Source organism: Coturnix japonica, chromosome 10 (genome assembly GCF_001577835.2).
Source record: "Coturnix japonica isolate 7356 chromosome 10, Coturnix japonica 2.1, whole genome shotgun sequence".
Classification (NCBI taxonomy): Eukaryota; Metazoa; Chordata; class Aves; order Galliformes; family Phasianidae; genus Coturnix; species Coturnix japonica.
Genome location: NC_029525.1, coordinates 2,813,948 through 2,831,406, shown reverse-complemented (window position 1 = coordinate 2,831,406; position 17,459 = coordinate 2,813,948). Strand labels below are relative to the sequence as shown.

General features: G+C 40.1%; 1 protein-coding gene across 1 annotated transcript; it reads right to left on the bottom strand.

Moving 5' to 3' along the window:
- Positions 1-12,942, bottom strand: CHRNB4 (cholinergic receptor nicotinic beta 4 subunit). Its single transcript, XM_015872259.2, has 7 exons — positions 12,701-12,942; positions 11,846-12,020; positions 7,914-8,059; positions 6,599-6,643; positions 6,364-6,473; positions 2,715-3,687; positions 1-791 (listed from the first exon to the last, which is right to left on the bottom strand). Exons 2-7 carry the CDS (start codon positions 11,898-11,900, stop codon positions 651-653), a joined length of 1,470 nt encoding a protein of 489 aa, XP_015727745.1. The 5' UTR covers positions 11,901-12,020; positions 12,701-12,942; the 3' UTR covers positions 1-650.
- Between the last annotated feature and the right edge of the window lie 4,517 nt (positions 12,943-17,459).

Here is a 17,459-nt window from a genome sequence, read left to right as displayed (position 1 = left end):
TAAAGGAGAGTTTTTACATTTTATTTACATTTTGTCACCGAACAGAGCATATAAATGTTAATATTACACATTAATTTGGCCTCTGTTGATTAGCCTACTAGCAGGGACAACACGAGGAGAAACCAGAAGTATGGCTCTGTTTCTCAGTTCAGTCTTAAATATCACAGTCAACACAGCTAAACAATGATTCCACCCGTCAAACTCTGTATAAATCAGACACAAATCATTTTGATGCATTTGAGGAGATAAATGCCTTCTTTGTAGCATGGAAACTGCGGTATTCTAAGGAAAGAAAAGGGCTTTCCTGAGGCAATGTATATAAAATACCCTTTTAATAGATAACCCTTGCGAGCCAAGCTGGCATATTAAACAGGAAATGTCTTTCTCTAATATTCAGGCTTCAAATAGTTGAAAAAAGAGCCATGAGTACTTCTGGTGCAGAAGTACTGAACTCATTGAGAAAAATGAATCTTTTCTTTCTTTTTTTTAAACATTTTTTCCTATCAAAATAATGTTGCTGCTTTCCACATCCCTACCGTAAATCCGATGTGAGAGCAACTTGTCTGACATCTCTCTGGTTTTAGCAGAGGGAAACTGAGAGCAGGACGAGACCCAGCATCTATGTAGGCATTGGCAATTTTAGGTAAGAGCTAAGGGTTCGTGGCAGCAATGTGGTTTTGAAAGAGCGGCTGCAGAAATAGTCCAACAGTCCCCAGAACACAAACGAGGACAAATATCCAGAGAAACAGCCTGTCCACTACCATGGCAACATATTTCCAGTCTTCAATGACCTGGAGAGGGAAAAAAAAAAAAAAGCCAATTAAAGATATTAGCAATTTGTCATGTTATTTTGCTCTTCCTCTTGCTGATGCAATCATTGTTTATGAAAATAAAAGGAAATAAACCTCAAGGTCCAGGGAACAAATTGACTTGGGGAGGAATTGTTCTCCTGCAGCCATTCCGAGCAGTGGAGAAAAATCCTGTCAATATTTCTTAGCTGTCTTTGATGTGTGAGGTTACAGGGCATGGCTGCCTGCTGCTGTTCCGGAAGGACCTACGCTGTAATCCAATTAAGGATTTATATTTTTTTTCTTTAATTTTAATTTACAGGTGCTATTAATCTCTGTGGACAAAGAGAGAGAGTATTTATTGCCGTTAAACAAGGTTAGCCTCTGACTTTTTTTTTTATCAGCAATCTTCTTAATCACGGGGTTTAATGCATATTAATACTGTTGCTTTTATTAAAATCTCCTCAACCTTACATGTGTTGTGTCTGAAACTGCCAGCATAAGACTAGTCTTGGATTCTGTTCTCAAACTGAAGTGACTTTCTGGCTTTCATGGTAAAGGATGAATGTATCAATCTTCATTTGCATCTCAAGAATGATTTTTTTTCCTCTGTCATTGATTCTCATTAAATGTGGGACATTGTCACCTCAGTGACTTCACCGTGCTTGTCATTTATCTCGTGTCTTAGGACTGAACATTCAGATTTTTCCTTCAGCACACGCTTCTAATTCCCACTGCTGCTAATGGAAATATTGCACTTCTGAAATGAGGCTGTAGTAAATGCACACCAACAGTTGCTATCAGACTGTGATCATGAAGGAAGAGAGCAGAAATTAAGGTTATGAACCCATAAAACACTAACGTGTGGTAGCAGAGGACCCAGTCTGAAAAGCATTCTGTTCATTTTTAATGTATGAAATAACCTTGAAAGTTGCTCTTAGTCTCAAGTTCATCTTTGAAAATGCAACGTATTCTTGCAAGGATTTCTGAGCTATTGGAAAACTTGCCTGCTCTGTGAAGTGTGCATCTGTTCAGTCAGTCTCAATGCGTGTAGGGTCATGTCAAATGTTAGCATCTGGTCTTTACTTATATTGACACTAATTTCAGTTAATAGAAAACATGAACTGCTCAGCAGCATGTTCCTCAAGGGACTTCTGCAGTATCAGAAGCCAGGCTTCATTTAGTCTGCTTGGCGGAAGGAGGGGGCAGGAATAAAGAACCTATAGTCCTGCTGGGATCTGGGAGTGAGCAGGATGACAGAGGGAGTGCTTGGCAATTGTCCTTAACTGTGGTCTAAACAAAACTCTGAACCATCTGAGTATTTCTGTGCATTATCTGTGGTGTGTTTGTACCAGCTGTAATGTGCTGGCTGGTAGCTCAGGTAGGACATGTGAACAGGACAGCAGCAGCACTGCTTACGTGTGCCCTGAATCCTGTGCTTCTCATAGCCAGCAACAAGTGTGATTTAACTCAAATGGAAGAAGTATGAGTTCTGCTGGCATTAGGATTTTGATTCTACCCATTGCATTTGCTGTAACAGAGCAACTTCAGTAGCAGCTCATCTTGCTCAATGAGGGACAGGGATCTTAGGGTGTTTGCAGAGGTTGAGCTGCAGCTACACTGGTTAACATGAGCTGATGTGTTACAGTCTGTCTGACCTGGCAGTCAGTGTTACTGTTTTCCCTGCTAAACACTACCTGTAGGTGACAGCACAGCGTTTTCAAGGGTATTTTATGACTTACTGAGCAGTGTTCTCTTTTTGTGTGGTCACGGCTTTACCAAATTACTATTCATTAAGGTTTTCTTTTTAACCTTTAGCTAGAATAACTCTAAAAGCTTCAAGGTAACTAGAGAGTACAAATGTCCTTCCTGAAGGGAAGCATGCTACAGAGGACGACAGGGGAAGAAGTTTGGAGATTTACTTACACTCTGGTCATTGTCGTCACTTTTCATGTGCTCTGCTATAAAACTGACTCCGTCAATTGCTTCTTGGACTTCAGGAGAAAATTTTGTGCCTGTTCTTAACCTAAAATCTCTATGGCTGCTGACATTGTCAAGAGTGTCAGTGATTTTCATGTCGTATTTTTTGGCAGAGGCCGTGTTCACAAAGTAAGTAGAGTTCTTGTAGAAGTCGGCTGGGTCCATGCAGAGATTCTCTGCTCTTGTCTTTTTGCAGTTGCACGGCTTTTGCCGTGGAGAATTATTTTCTGGCCGCTTCATGAACAGGTAGGCTGGGAGTCTTTCAAGGAAAACAAGCTTTACCCATGGAGGCATGGTGTGAGTACTTGGAGATCTATGGTGGACATTGAGAACGCAGACACTAGTAACTATTGAGAAGGTCACCAGTACCATTGTAAACATGAGATACTTCCCAATCAGTGGAACATCTAGAGATGTTGGAGGAACAATTTTGGAGATGAGCAGTAAGAACACAGTCAAAGCGAGCAGCACAGATATACATAGGGTCATTTTTTCACCACAGTCTGAAGGCAAGTAGAACACCAGGATGGCTAAGGATGTAATTAGCACACAAGGAATTATAAGATTGATAGTATAAAAAAGAGGTTTCCTTTTAATAATGAAGTCATATGTCACATCAACGTAATTGGGATCCAAAGGATTTACAGTTCTTCTTCCTGGGAGTGCTACAATGTCCCATTCTCCACTTGGTGTAAAGTCGTCCATGCTTGCCATGGAAGTTTTAAGTACCATATCAATTTCTGTATGGTCGTATGTCCAAGACCGGAACTTTAAGGTACAGTTTTGTTGATCAAATGGGAAATGCTTAACCTCAATCTTGCAGGCACTCTTGTAAATTGCTGGAGGCAGCCAGCGAATGCTTCCATTATTCTGTACAATTGCATTTGTGTATAGTGAAACTTCATACGTACCATCCGCACTAATGAAAGAAACAGGACAGAGACAGGAGAGAAGACCAGCAAACATTAAGAGGAAAAGTCCAAGGCAGGAAAACTTCAGCATTCTTTGTCTTGTGGGCTTCAGTTGCTAGAGTTAAAGCTTGGTAAGACTTCAGTATTGAATTCTACCTTGTAGGCAGCTATATAGTTTGACAGGACATACTGTATGCATGTCTCCCAGGCAGAGAACTGATGTTTTGTCCAGTAGTTACCGTAAACTATTTTTATAAAATGACTGCTAAATAATAAAAAAAGTGCACTTTTTGTCCAAAGAACTTAAAGTATGTTTAAATATTTCTTAAAATAATTAAGGTTCATGACACCTTTGAAATCTGGGTAAAAATGGGTCATTCAGCATGAAAATGGAGGTACCTTTGATTAGGAACACAGCCACTGACTGCCAGGAGCACACAGCAACGCTCCCAGATGACTTAGACAAGGAAATGGGGATGAGCAGTGTTAGCTGGAAATGCAGGGAGAGTGCAGGCACAGAAGATGTAATTATGTGGTTTATAATTCATCACATCATTCCAGTTAATGTTTGTGTGTTACAAAGCCAGGACAGACAAGCCACGGAGTTCTTAATGCCCACAAATGATCTTGGCTTTGGATCTCCTCCAAATGCTGAACTTCCCCAGGGGACTCTCCTGTGTTATGGTGGGTCTTTTAGTTCAGGGAGAAGATTATTGTCAGTCAGCATTCAGTGTGGTTTCCTGTCCTGTATTTCTGGGCAAACAACGTGGGGTTTTTTAACCTGTGAAGTATCCTGAGGCAGGAATTCAAAGTGGTCATTTGCTGAGAAATATTATTGGAATCTCATGTTCCTTAACATGTTCAGTGCATTGTTCCAGGTGTGCTATGCAATGCCTTTCAAACTCAGCCAGTCTTACTACCAAAGGAAACTATTGCAGCATCGAGGAGCGGCTGTTAGTGTCTTTCTTTCTTGACAACTGAGGAAATGCAACTGCTTCTATTAAAACTGGGTTAGGCACTGTTAGACTGCCTAAGTGAGTCTAGATTAGGTACATCCCATCTCTGTTTGATAAACAGATATAATTGTAAAGAAATGCATATAACCTAGAGATTATGTATAAATAAATGTATGTAGTGTAGAGACGACATGTTGACTGTAAAAAGAAAAACCAAAGCATAAACCAGTGAATATCAACTGACTGTAATTAACAAATACCCTTTTACTCCAGTGGGACATTTGCTCCTTAGAAGTTAATAAAAAATGTCATTAAAATAGTGCTGTTTTGGTGCTAAGGCTGATTTTTCTAAGCAAGGAATTACTACAAGCATCCAGGGCTTGGCACCTGTGTTGCTTCTCTCCAGATCAGTTACATTTGGCTGTGCAAAGGCTTCCTGCTGCTGGTGAGACCCTTGTTGCTGGTTCACTGGGCAGTGGAACAACCAGATGCAGAACCAAGTGGCAACAGTGCTAGGGAGTCTTTTGTTTTCTGCCATTTAATGGGTTGTTGGTTGGTTGGTTTGGTGTTTTTTAGTAAATAAATGATATATCATATTCTCTGTGTTCCTGAGTTAGACTTATAGTTAAGCCATATGACACAGTGGGTAGACTTCTGGGCTGACGGTATGCATGAGCTTTTGCTGGTTGCCCCAACTCTGACTCTGATGCCTGAGAAACGCTTTTGCAGGAGAAAGTTGTAGGAAGGAGATCATCCTTTATCTAAGGGTTTAATTTGAGTCTTTGTACTGCTGTACAAGTTTTGATACGGGGAGGCTTTAGCTTGTTTCTGCACATTTAGGAAGCTTTATCAAAGCGTTCCTTGCCCTTACAATCCATTAAGCGTTACCATTTGGGGGACTGGGAAGAAAGAAGCCAAAGGGCAGCGTCATCATTGAGCAGAACAGGATTTGACCAGGCAGAATACATCCTAATCCACCAGCTGAATTATTCTGTGACTAACGCAATAGTTTTTAGTATTTAAATATTTCTCAAATCTGATCTCCAGGGGCTTAATTCTGATATATATAAACTTCCTAAGTTTCCCATCTGTACATGTTAGTAAATCATTATGTATTCTCAAATTCATTGGTTTTCAAAGTATCATGAAATTGTATTATACATTTCAGTTATAGAGTGTTTCTGCTTGTTGTTTGTTTTTCCCAAAGACCTGATATTATTTACTTCAGGGATCTGCTGAAGGACTTAAACAAACATAAAATTTGGCAGTTATTTGTATGTAGGAAAGCAGTATTGTACTATTCTACCACCAGGCTTTTCTTCTTTTTAGTTCTGTGAAGCGAAAGGGTCAAATGTTGTCAGATTAATGACATGTTCTTATAATTGATTTTTGAATGCTTTAGGAAAATAGAACATAATCTGGTTTTGAAAATGGATATTAACTGATGGAGTTCTGATGCCTGTGACTTTATAACAGGTTTATGTCCTGGAGTCTGTGTTGAAAGGACAGAAGTAGGAGGCAAAAATGTGTCTGAGTACCTAAGGTATTGGATAGACTTTGTTTTGCTGAATCCTTGAAGGCCAATACCTCAGTGATACTGGCTAAAAGTTACAAAAATTAGCTTCAGAATTTCATAAGACCTACTTCATTGGTTCTGATGCTTTTTTTTCTTGATACATGATAATGATTTTGTTTGCTGTCTGCATAAACGATGGATGTTTTACTTACTTATTGTAAAGCACAATGTCTGGCAGCCAGATATGTTTTGCAGGTATTCTCAGCATGTTTATTCCTTCGTAGTCAGAAGGCTTCCAAGCCAAACGATAATCAATCCACTCCTAAGAGAGGAATTGTACAGTTGTGATGGGAGTATCCAGACCAGACAAACAAAACGATCACTATGATGGAGTGAGAGCAGTGGTGTTTGTGGATTGCAAGAGCATGCGTCTGTGGGTTTTATTACCTGGTTTAGCCAAACATTTGTAGTCATGATCTGCTCTCGTTCATTCTGCAGGGGAAGATATAGAGAAAAGTTGTTCAGTGTTATTGCAGCAATATACTGTTAATATATAGTAACTCTCCATGCATGTAACTCCAAGTGACTTTTAACAAGAACGGTTGTGGCTGGTGAGAATGTTGCTACTTGGGAACAATTTCTCCCCACAAGCTGATATTTTTTCCCCCTGAGGATTTGATTTGAAACAGAAGGGACATTTTGGCCACTCAGAAGCCCAGTAATTTGTGTAAAGTTTAATGTAAGGCTTGTCACAAAAGCTCTCAGCTGGCAGGCTCTGCTTCATGGAACTGGTAGAAGTTTCTTTGCAGCAGATCTGTGCATCTGGGGTTCTACTGAAGGAACAAGATAGGAGGTCAAAGAATTGGGAAGATTTCTACTTAAAAAGAAAATACGTCCTTGCTGCTGAAGATGCTTGATATTCTTAGAGCCTGTAAGATCATTTATTTTGCCTTCTGCCTGAGGGGTGAAGGCACAGAGAGACAGGGACTGACCTGCATCATTCTTGATCCCTGCCCATGCAGATATCCAACTGTCTGTGTCCTTTTTCACCCAGGGAAAGAGCAGCAGAGCTGAAGGCCCCAGTTCAGGAGATCATTCCCACTTATGTGCTAGATTTTGTTCACACTGCTGTTAATGCCAAACCTGCCTTGGCATCAAGGTATATTTGTGGCTTGGAAGGATTATTAAACACACATTAACTTGGAGTAAAAACATCTTTTAGACTCTTTGAAGTCAATTTTATTGAAGATGGGAGGTTGCTTACGTGAGGATTGATTCAATGATGTTAAGCTATTCCAGACAGAACTAGCACGTCTTTCTCTTGGTAGCATTTCACTGCACTTTGCTGATATACTGTGGGATTTTGAGCTGCCTTCCTGGCTTGTTTTCATACCTGTAAACCACATTTTGCATTTCACAATGCAAAAGATGGCTTAGAATTACATGCACAGTACAGAATTGATCCTGACCTACTATGACTTTTATCAGCTGCACTGAAATCAATAGAATGATTTTGATTTTTGATCAGTGGGATTTTATTGGATGAAGATCTGGCTCCTGTCCTTACTGCTTAGGCACAGCCTGATCTTCCTGTTGTAGGTGCATTCTGAAGTAAAACCAGTAGATTGCATGTATGGGCCCTGCCTACTAAATATTATGTAAATTATAAAGTTATAGGGACAGGTAACAAAAGTATGACTTGTACTTAGTATGCTGTGTAGATAGTAATGAATTAAAAAGGAACAGCTTAATTTGAGCTTACCACACTGATGAGCTGTGCAAGTGAAACCTGCAGTTCTATAGATACCAACTGGGATGAGTTGACAGCTGGACGAATTAACTTGTTGTACCTGTCAGGACTCAGTAGGTGGTTCATTAGCTTTTCCTCGGCGTCTGCTGCAGTGCTTCCTGTAAGACATCAGCATGGGGTTATAGAAGGGGCACTAAGGGCCAAGCTGTGGAGATCACAGAATTCCTGTGCATCGGATCATTTTCATGAAGTAATGAGGGCTTTTGATTTTCTAAAGACTGTTGTAGGTTTGTATGAACAGAAGGAATGGTGCTTGCACCAGCATCCTGCTGAAGTGGGCTGTCATAGAGCACAGATTAAAGCAGGTTAATCAGGGTGCTGTGGGTTTCTTTCCATAGGTAAGGCTCAGATTGACAAGTACTTTTGGGGGCTCATTTGCAAAATGGAAGCAAACCCACACTCTTATCAGCAGAGAAAGAATGTTTCGAAGATGCCAGTGAAGGGAGCCTGGGTGTGACTTCTGTCTTCATTGTCACAGGAGGCAGAAAAATGATTGTAGTCACACTTAGAAACTGAAAGAGCGGTCAGCGTGAGTGAGCTGCAGAAGTCATAGTGATAGTGAGCTCTTTGGTAGCCTGCAATGCTTCTGTTTCAGAATGATTTTCTATGGAAATTAGAAGTGCTAATCTAAGACTTACTTCATGTGGAGAAAGAAACCTGATTTGATTTGGACTAGCACAGATATTTCAATCTTAGATGGCCAAGGCTGGATTTCGGTAACTGCAAAATACAAGATCAGCAAGCTGCTATCAAGAGCCCTGAACCTTCTGCATGGAACAGAATGACTAATGGCACAGCTCCAGAGGTAAATGCATCTGTTCCATGTTCTCGTGCTTTTTGATGACTTTGTAGTGGGCTTTTCAAACCACTGTTGGCCACATAATAATAGTGATGCCTAATGTCCTGGTGACATCTTGCTGACTATGGTGGATGGAGGTGTCTTTGAAAGCAGATTCTAGTCCAGTCAACGGATTGATTCTTCAGTGGAAGAAGTAGATGAGAATAGTGTCTCTGCAGCATATTTGCTTAATTGTTCCCCAGAGTGGTTACACATGGTGAAACACTGCACAGAAGTGTTTTAAATTTGAGGTACATTGATTTATTGTGGTTGCTATGCTGTAGCATAACCACGAGGTTCAGAGAAAGGCAGAAGGCCAGAATAATGTATGTAATCAGCCAAGATCTGTGTGCATCCTAGTGTCTAGTTTCAGTGTGAGCTGGGCCCCAGGCTACTAAAGGGAGACAAATCTCTCTTGAAATTTGGTACTTTTGAATTCCACTCAGATTAATAAATACTATGAACCCTGCTTGTTTGTGATCCAGTGAGCAAGCAGAGAGATGTGTCAGAGAGCTTTGTAAAACAGATCTTTCTAAGAGCAGCTTTTACACTCAAGCTCTGGGGAAAGGAAGCAATAATCACCAGGCTCGTTTTAATTCTTTTAAAACCAGTATGTGCTGTGGCACAAGTTTTGTCACACATGCTTAACCATAACAGTGTCCTCCAGAGCAGGCTTCTCAATTACATCCCAAGCTATCTGGGAGAATACCTGTCTTGTGTTGGTTTGTTTTCTGATTCACACTTGTTTCACACTTTTGTCCAAGTCATTATAAAAGTCCGTGTAATGTTTTAATATTATGTTCATTCTCAGTGTAAGCCTCCCTAATCAAAGGCTTATCAAGCTAGAGCTATGCTGATCCTTGCTAAGCTCCATGTTATAAAAATAGTTTGTTAAATAATGGATCCCTTTGAGATACTCCTCTCTATTCCCACAGCGAAGGATTATTCTGTTCAAAACTGCCACCTCATCCCAGCCTTTCAATAACTTAATCATCAAAAATAAATATCACAAGGGCTACTCTCATATTTCAATTAGATACTTATATCAAATACCGCTAGATGTCAGCAGTGCACTGCTTTAAAGGTTACTAGGTCCAATCTCCTGTAAATAAAGTATCAAAATGAATGGTTCTTGAATAATTTTTGTCATCTATTTTCCATTACCAAAATTATCGTAACCAGATGTCACCTAATGAAAACATTACCAGTCATTCAAGTTTGTCCTTATGTGCATTTCATGATGTTAGTGACTACATCTGAATACTTAACGTTTTTCCCCTCCAAACTGGGAAAAAATGCAAGTGCACTTTTTTCTGCTTCCTAATTCTTTTATTTCCCCAAAGAAGCAGTCATTAAGAGGAATGTTACAGGGAGTAAAGCGATGCTTTTGGACAGATGATCTTAACAAGAGTGATGAAGCGGCCTTCCTTTGGGGGTACACTGTATTTATGTACTGGAAGCAGTAATAGGGAAAAAGTACTGGAGTGGATCCTGAGCAAAGGAAATTGTAGCCTCGCTGAACATACTGCACATCTGTTCCATGTCAAGGAGAGCCAGTTGCCATAGCCTGCAGTGCAGGCTGTGCAGTAAGTTTGTATTCTCTGTGGGAGTTATGACCGTTAAAAAATTGCTCCAGGATGCTTCCAATTTCACAGTAGAAGAAACAAAACCAGATTTGATTCGTTACCCAGTGTAATTTTTCCCATTTACACGGTCTAATTTTTATATAAAAAATATCTCTTCAGCCTGCACTATGTTGCCTATTTGCAGAGTGGCATTACAGATATGTGAGGTGTGAGTAGAACAGAATGTGGTGTAATGTTGACAGGTGTGTGCACAGTTATCACTGTCTAAATGGTAACATTTCACACAAGGCATGTTTCCCCATATCCCAGACCGGATGTTTTAATAACTGATGAAATAATATTTGCTTAGAAATAATATACTGTCTTTTTTGTTCTTTCCTCTATCCCATATGATTTGTGTCAGCAGCGGTGACAAACCAAATTCCCATCTGTAATTAGGAAATAGCAAGCGGGATTCAGCACTGAGATAGCATTTGTCTTCTCCGAAATCACTTAATGATGTTGTTGCTTCTCAGTGTACTCAAGTAAAAAGGTTAATATAGTGTCTTACATTAATGTGCACTCATTTGGAATGCTTGTTGTTCCAATGGAAGTAGCAGTGGATTTATTTTACGGTAAAGGCTGTTTTAATTTTCCTACTGCAGTTAATGGGAATAAAAAGGAAATGCTAATGAGTTTAAAAATATGTAATCTAAGGTAGGCCCTCACTCTGCTTCCATAGCAGGAGTTTTCAAAAGTTGCCTTTCAGTAGCTGAAGAAGGAAAAGCACGGGTTGAATCGGTAAATATGAGAAAGATATGATTTTGTCCTAATTTGGCTTCAGACGGCTTCGCTCCACACACTTCAGTGGAGTCGCCCTGTGCAAGATGCTCCCATGCTAAATGTTCTGTGCTGCTGTTGAGCTGTGCGTGTTGGCTTAAACGAATGCGAGACATGCTGATGGGCTAAAATAACTGGTCTTAGTAGATGTTTACATTTTTAAACAAGTATTTATGTATTACAGCTTAATTTAAACACTAGTTATGTATAAACCAAACAATTAGGAAGCAAGAACTTAGCAAAATATATGAACTTGGGTCAGTAATTGTAGAGAAGATCTGTCTCATGGTTTATGCCTTTGTTCCATTTTTATTTGCTCACTGTCACTACCTGCTTTTCTTGTCACAGATGATGGTGGAAGAATCGAAAGGAGCATTCTTTAATGATTATCACTGTAATCTCCTACTGCACTGTCATTTTATCTCCAACTTAACTGTCTGTACATATCCATAATAGTGGGTTTGCTGCTATCTAATGAGCCAGAAACAACACTATTACAATGCATTTCATGCATCTTCTTAAAGTCTGCAAGCTACTGAGGTGGTAGAAATGGTTTGAGAGCTTATATCACTGTGCTACTTCCTTAGCCACGAGAGCTATCACTGCTCTGCAAACTGTATCTGAAAGAAAAGATCACTTACCTTTGAAATAGAAGGAGCCCACTACGAAGAGAAACAGAGTGTACGTATTCCTCATGGCAGTAACAGGAAGAGGTGGTTACTGCGCTTCAATTAAGAGCTGGCAGTAGGCTCTGTTGTCAGGGTTGCACAGGCAAGAGATGTAAGAGCAATCCTGAATCTTGGAGGTATTAAATCCCTGGAAAGAGACAGACAGTAGGACCTGGCAGAAGCATTCTGCAAAGTGGAGTTTTCATAAGCATTGTGGTCCCTCCCCCTTTGCAGCTGTTTAAAGAGCTTTGTGTAGAGGAAAAGCACATAAGAAGAGGGAAGATAATGTGATAATGTTGAATGAGAGGAAATGAAAGAGCAAGCTAAGGAACATGATCCGCGGAACAAAACTGCTTAATTTGTGCTACTAGATAACATTTAGAAGGCTTTCTGGTTGATAAATGCAGGGGTTGGGAATAGCAGCGTGAGAAGAGCTGAATGTAACTTTGTGCTGTAGGACCTGTTAGTAAAAGTCACGTGAATAAATTATAGACCTAGCAGTGGTCATCTTCTACGTCAAGAGAAAAAGCTGATTGCCTGATTACAACACTCTCCCACTCTAAGACCCAAACATGATGAACCAGAACTCCAAAAGCAGGAGAGAAAGGGGGAATTTGTTGTCCGCAGCATTTTGGCTGGATTTTATAAGAAAATGAATGCAGCCTGGTGATAAATGGCTGTAGCCATGAATATTCTCCAAAGGAATGATAGGGAAATTCTGTGGAAGTTGTCATTTACAGCTGAGGAGTTCAGCAGAGTATACAGTATTGTGCGTTTTGGAACTTGCCATGGAAATATATGTAGAAGGAAGGAGAAAAAAGAACTTACCTGTCCTTTGCAAGCACCGTAGGACAGGCTGAAGCTTCTTCATAGAAAATAGATGTTAATCCTCTGTTTACTCTTTTATGTCCATACTGAGATTCCTCTCTGCTTAAGGTGATCACAGGACGCAGTTCTGCTCTCGTCCCACCTCCCAGCAGTCGCACTCCCAGTGGAGACATCCCTGATTTACCAGTATAACCTTTGTATGTACTAGGCACTTAATCTTCACTTCTGCATATAGCACAGTTGCTGCATGACTGCAGCTTTTTGGAGAAGGTCAGCTGCTGCTGTTTTAAGGCAAACTCTCCGTGTTGTTTTGAGCTATTATTTACCTTCCCCCTAAGCACTTTAGCCACCCTTTTTCCACTAAATAGGCCAGTGTGTTCTTTTGCTGTCTTTAAAGGAGCTACTATGAGCCTTACTCAGTTCTTTGTTGCTGTTGTAATTGTGCTATTTACAACTATGTTTCATCCCTGAGCAGTTTATCGGTTGTTTTGTGCTCGTTTCTGCAGCTGAGGAGGATGAGTTCAGTGCAAAGAGTAGAAAAGCACTCACTGCGAGGACTTCTACTTCTTCAAAACAAGCTGGTTTGAGTCAGTTTTGATGAAGTATTTTGAACCGTTGCCTTCCCCTGCTCTGAAAACTCAAGTTACATTAGCTATATCACGACCTCCACTGAGGCTTCTCAGTAAATCTTCAAAAAACTTGCAAACTTCTATCACGAGATGCATGACTTCGCCTGTAGTCCCCAGTGCAGCACCCTCAGTTATAACTTCCCAAACTTTATAGTGTCATTTTAACCATTATTTAAAAAAATAAAGGCCTTTGATTTCTTCTAACTACCAGCTTCAGCTTGCTGTTGCCTCTTCACTAACTATATGAACTTAAATGTGCCATTGTTGCTTACCTAAAGGATTAGGTTCAGCCTGGTATCAGAGGTCCCCTGTGCTGGCTCCTGCATGTTATTGCAGGTCTTTTTTTGTGCTTCTATCGCTGCCTTTTGTCTCTCATTCACTCTATGTCAGCTGGAGGTGATTTACATGTAGGGTTAGAATTCTGACCTGTGTCATCAGACCTCTTACACTTTGTGCTTGCTAGGCAATGCTGTCTTGCGTAATGTATGGAGAATTGCTCTCAAAGAGCTGTTCCTTCAGTTATTAAGGGTATTGTTGAGCAAGGTACCAGTCTGTTGGGGTAGAAAGACTGCATCTGTTTCTCTATTTTTACTTTCAGATATATGACCTATTTCTCCTCAAAGGCAAATCTTCCATCTGCCAACCTGGACTCTGTGCTTCAGCAGCAGCCACAGAAGTAACAGATGTATGGACCCTGAAGCCATTGAGCTTGCACCATCTACACTGCTTGATACTTAAGAACTGAATAGCAGCTCAAGATAGAACAAAACTGACTAGGATGTATTCCTTCAGAGAGGAAATACTGGAGCTTCCAAAGCAAAAGCAGCATGGTTTGCAGTTTTTCACCATAGTCAGACAGGTATAGATATAGTGATATCACTGGGAAGAAACAACAACACAAAAAACTTCAAGGTGGAAGGCCACAGTTAGTTTCTAGCAGTTATGACATGTAAATGATTTTCAAGGCTTAACTCAAGTCTAAACTGAATCAATAAGGGACCTCAGATCATCTTGTAAAACACTGGCATTGTGGAACACATAAGATTGACTTAGATTTGTGCTTGCAGAATAGCTGTCCCTTTCTGCTTGAAAGTTACTGCAGAAGATGTCAACTGATGGCCAGTTCTGTATTGCTAGCATCTGACATCTGGATGAAATTCAGTGATATCTGTCTGGGTCCTGGCTCATCTCATCAACATCAAGGCAGACTTGGCATTCTGATCAGCTGAAAACCTGAACTTCTTACAAGTAAGTTCTATAAATATCTACTGTGTTCCACTTGCAGGTGAAACCATGGTTTTTCCCAATCAATGCTTTCTAAATGCGTTCACTAGAACAGATGTATTGGGACAAACACTCTGCGCTTTTTAAAATACATTTTTTTCCCTATTAGCACACATATAGTTCTGTTAGAGATTAGGTTACACCAAATGGTAACTAGAATGCTTCAGCCATTCTAGTGCTGATTTTGGGGAGAAAAGTTGTACTGCTCTATCCTCATTAACTCAGGTCATACTACAGCATTGCTAAGTCTACAAAACAAAACTGGCACTGCAGTTCCATTAACTGTTAGTGTTGAGGTGCACTGAGAACTGGCTGACTGTCAGAGCTCAGAGAGTTGTCATCAATGGTGCACAATGGCAGATCTGCTTAATGTTAATAAATACCTAAAGGGAGGTGAGAGGCAAATGGATGAGGCCAAGTTCTTCTTAATGGTGTGTAGTGATAGGACAAGGAGCAATGGCCTAAAACTTGAACATAGGAAGTTCTGTGCAAACATGCAAAAGAACTTCTTTATGGTAGGGATGACAGAGCACTGGAGCAGGCTGCCCAGAGAGGTGGTGGGTGGTGGAGTCTCCTTCTGTGGAGATATTCAAGACCCACCTGGATGCTGCCCTGTGCAACCTGCTGTAGGGAGCTGCTTTAGCAGGGGGTTGGGCTCAATGATCTTGTGAGTTCCCTTCCAACCCCTGCAATTCTCTGATTCTGTGATACCAGAGAATTGCCAGTAATAGTGCTGTGACTATGATAGTAACACAAATGATGCTTACAAATGATTCCATAGAAGTAGATCTGATTCTGGCTCTCATTGTCAAAATACAAATGATTAAGGATCAGTGGACAAAGCCACCTTTTGGCCTTGTAATATGTCTGATGGTAGATAAAATCACTCATGGAAAAAAAGTGTTTTCCTTTCCTGGTTGATTTTTTTTCTAGCTATGATTCTATATGCTTTGTGAACCAGCAGGTGAATTTTATTTGTAGTTTCTTTGAGGCAGTAATAGTAAAGCTTCTGACACTTAACATCATTGACCTTAAGAACTGTACAAATGTTAGCAGTTCCAGAGTGTTTTCTAAAGCTCTGCAGAAGCTGAGGGGGTGTTGTGCTGTTTTGGAGATGATGCTTTTATTTTTATCAGTCTTTTTTGCTTCCTCTTATATCCTTTGGGATTCATTGCAGCCTAGCCTGTTACTCACACATACAGTCCAACGTTTCAGTTCTGTGCTGACCAGCATCAGTATATTAGTAAACCATTTTAATGATGTCTAAATGTATCCAGTGATAGCCTAAATATTCAAGTAAGCATTTCTTCAAGTGTTGCTTTTTGATGTACATTTGTTGGTATTCAGGAGATTTGAAGCTGGAAAGAACTAGTGCTTTATTGAAAAGGAGCATTCTCCTGAGTACATCAGCTTGGACACGCCTGAGTAGGTTCAGGAGCTGGAAAAGGTTTGATGAAACGTTTGAGGATAGCCTGATAATTTATCCTGCTAGCTTTCCTGTTCTGGGACAACCTGGTGGAATCTAATAGCAGTTATTTGGTAAAGTCAAAGCTGGCAAAGTCAAAAACTTAGCTTCAAAACGTCAGGTGCTATAGAAATATCTAAGGTGATTGCATTGTTTTTTCCCAAGACTACATCTATGCTCATTTTAGTCCATTGCTCACTTACAGCCTTTGCTCTTGTTGATCACAATTTTTGGTTGATATTTGCTGCAGCTCCTGCCTGAGTTTGAAATATGCTTATTTTATCTCTCACTAGAATCTTGTCCATGAGTTTTGGTCAGTTATCCTGTTCTGTTCCCTGATGAAATAACTCTTTTCCTTTCAGTCCCTAGACTATGATCCAAAAAGAATTTGATGCTCGCTTCAGAAAGACACATATTATCTGAGAAGCTCTTTCCTAACTTAGCTAGGAGTATCGGTTTGGTGGCAGTTATGCCTTCTTTTAAAACACAGTAAATGAAGCCCTAGTCATTTCTGTAATGCCTGCATTTTGTGTGGAATTAATAAAAAAAGAGCCAAGTACGTGCATGTTTAAGGACATAGCTAATATGAGGGTGTTCCTGTGTGTGATTTAAGCATTTTTATGTGTTCTCGCTTTTTGAAGTAAAAGGTTTAAAAGTAAATTCCAGTAGTAGGAAGCTTTATTTTATGTTATCTACCTTGCTACATTATTTGGGCTGAGACACTATGCTTCCTTGCCAAGTGGCTTTAATTCTTGCCTCGTTTCCAGTGTTCTTGTAAAAGCAGTGTTACATCCTTTGTCAGAGCTTCTATGAAACGTTTTTGGTATTTATAATTACTATATATTTACAATTATATAGAGAGCAATATATTGTAATTATATAGAGAGTTAAACACTAGAATTGCCCCCTTTAATTCAGATTTATTTATTCTGCTTTATCAAACCAGCTTTTTCAGTATTTATACCTTTCTACTGAAACATCCACAGCGGCCTGTAGTGAAATCAATCCTACAACAAATAAGTGTTTACTATGGCTGCTGAAAGTTACAAAGCGTGCAGCATTGCTGTGCAATAAAACATAGAGATCCCAGGAGCACAGACAGTAAAGAGTAAGCAGGCTGTGCAAAGGCAGACGCACATTCAACCATGCAGATGGAAACTGTAAGGTGGTTTACCACTGCTGTGTGCTCTGCACTAACTGGTAAGCTACTGAGACAAACTCTACTGAATGGCAGAAGTGGATACTGTGAATAAATCACATACAGTGTTTTCAAGCAGTTTGTGGAATGTAACGGTGCAGTGCCAGACCTGCAGATCATGCTCTGTGTAGTGCAGTATGAGGTTTACCTCTGATGTTGGTGAATTTTACACAAGACAGAATT

Coding starts and splice junctions, on each gene's coding strand:
- CHRNB4 (XM_015872259.2), bottom strand. CDS start 11,900: ATGAGGAATACGTACACTCTGTTTCTCTTCGTAGTGGGCTCCTTCTAT. Junction 8,060..11,845: donor GGGCTCCTTCTATTTCAAAG/GTAAGTGATCTT, acceptor GATGTCTTACAG/GAAGCACTGCAGCAGACGCC. Junction 792..2,714: donor GTGACGACAATGACCAGAGT/GTAAGTAAATCT, acceptor TTCCCTCTCCAG/GTCATTGAAGACTGGAAATA.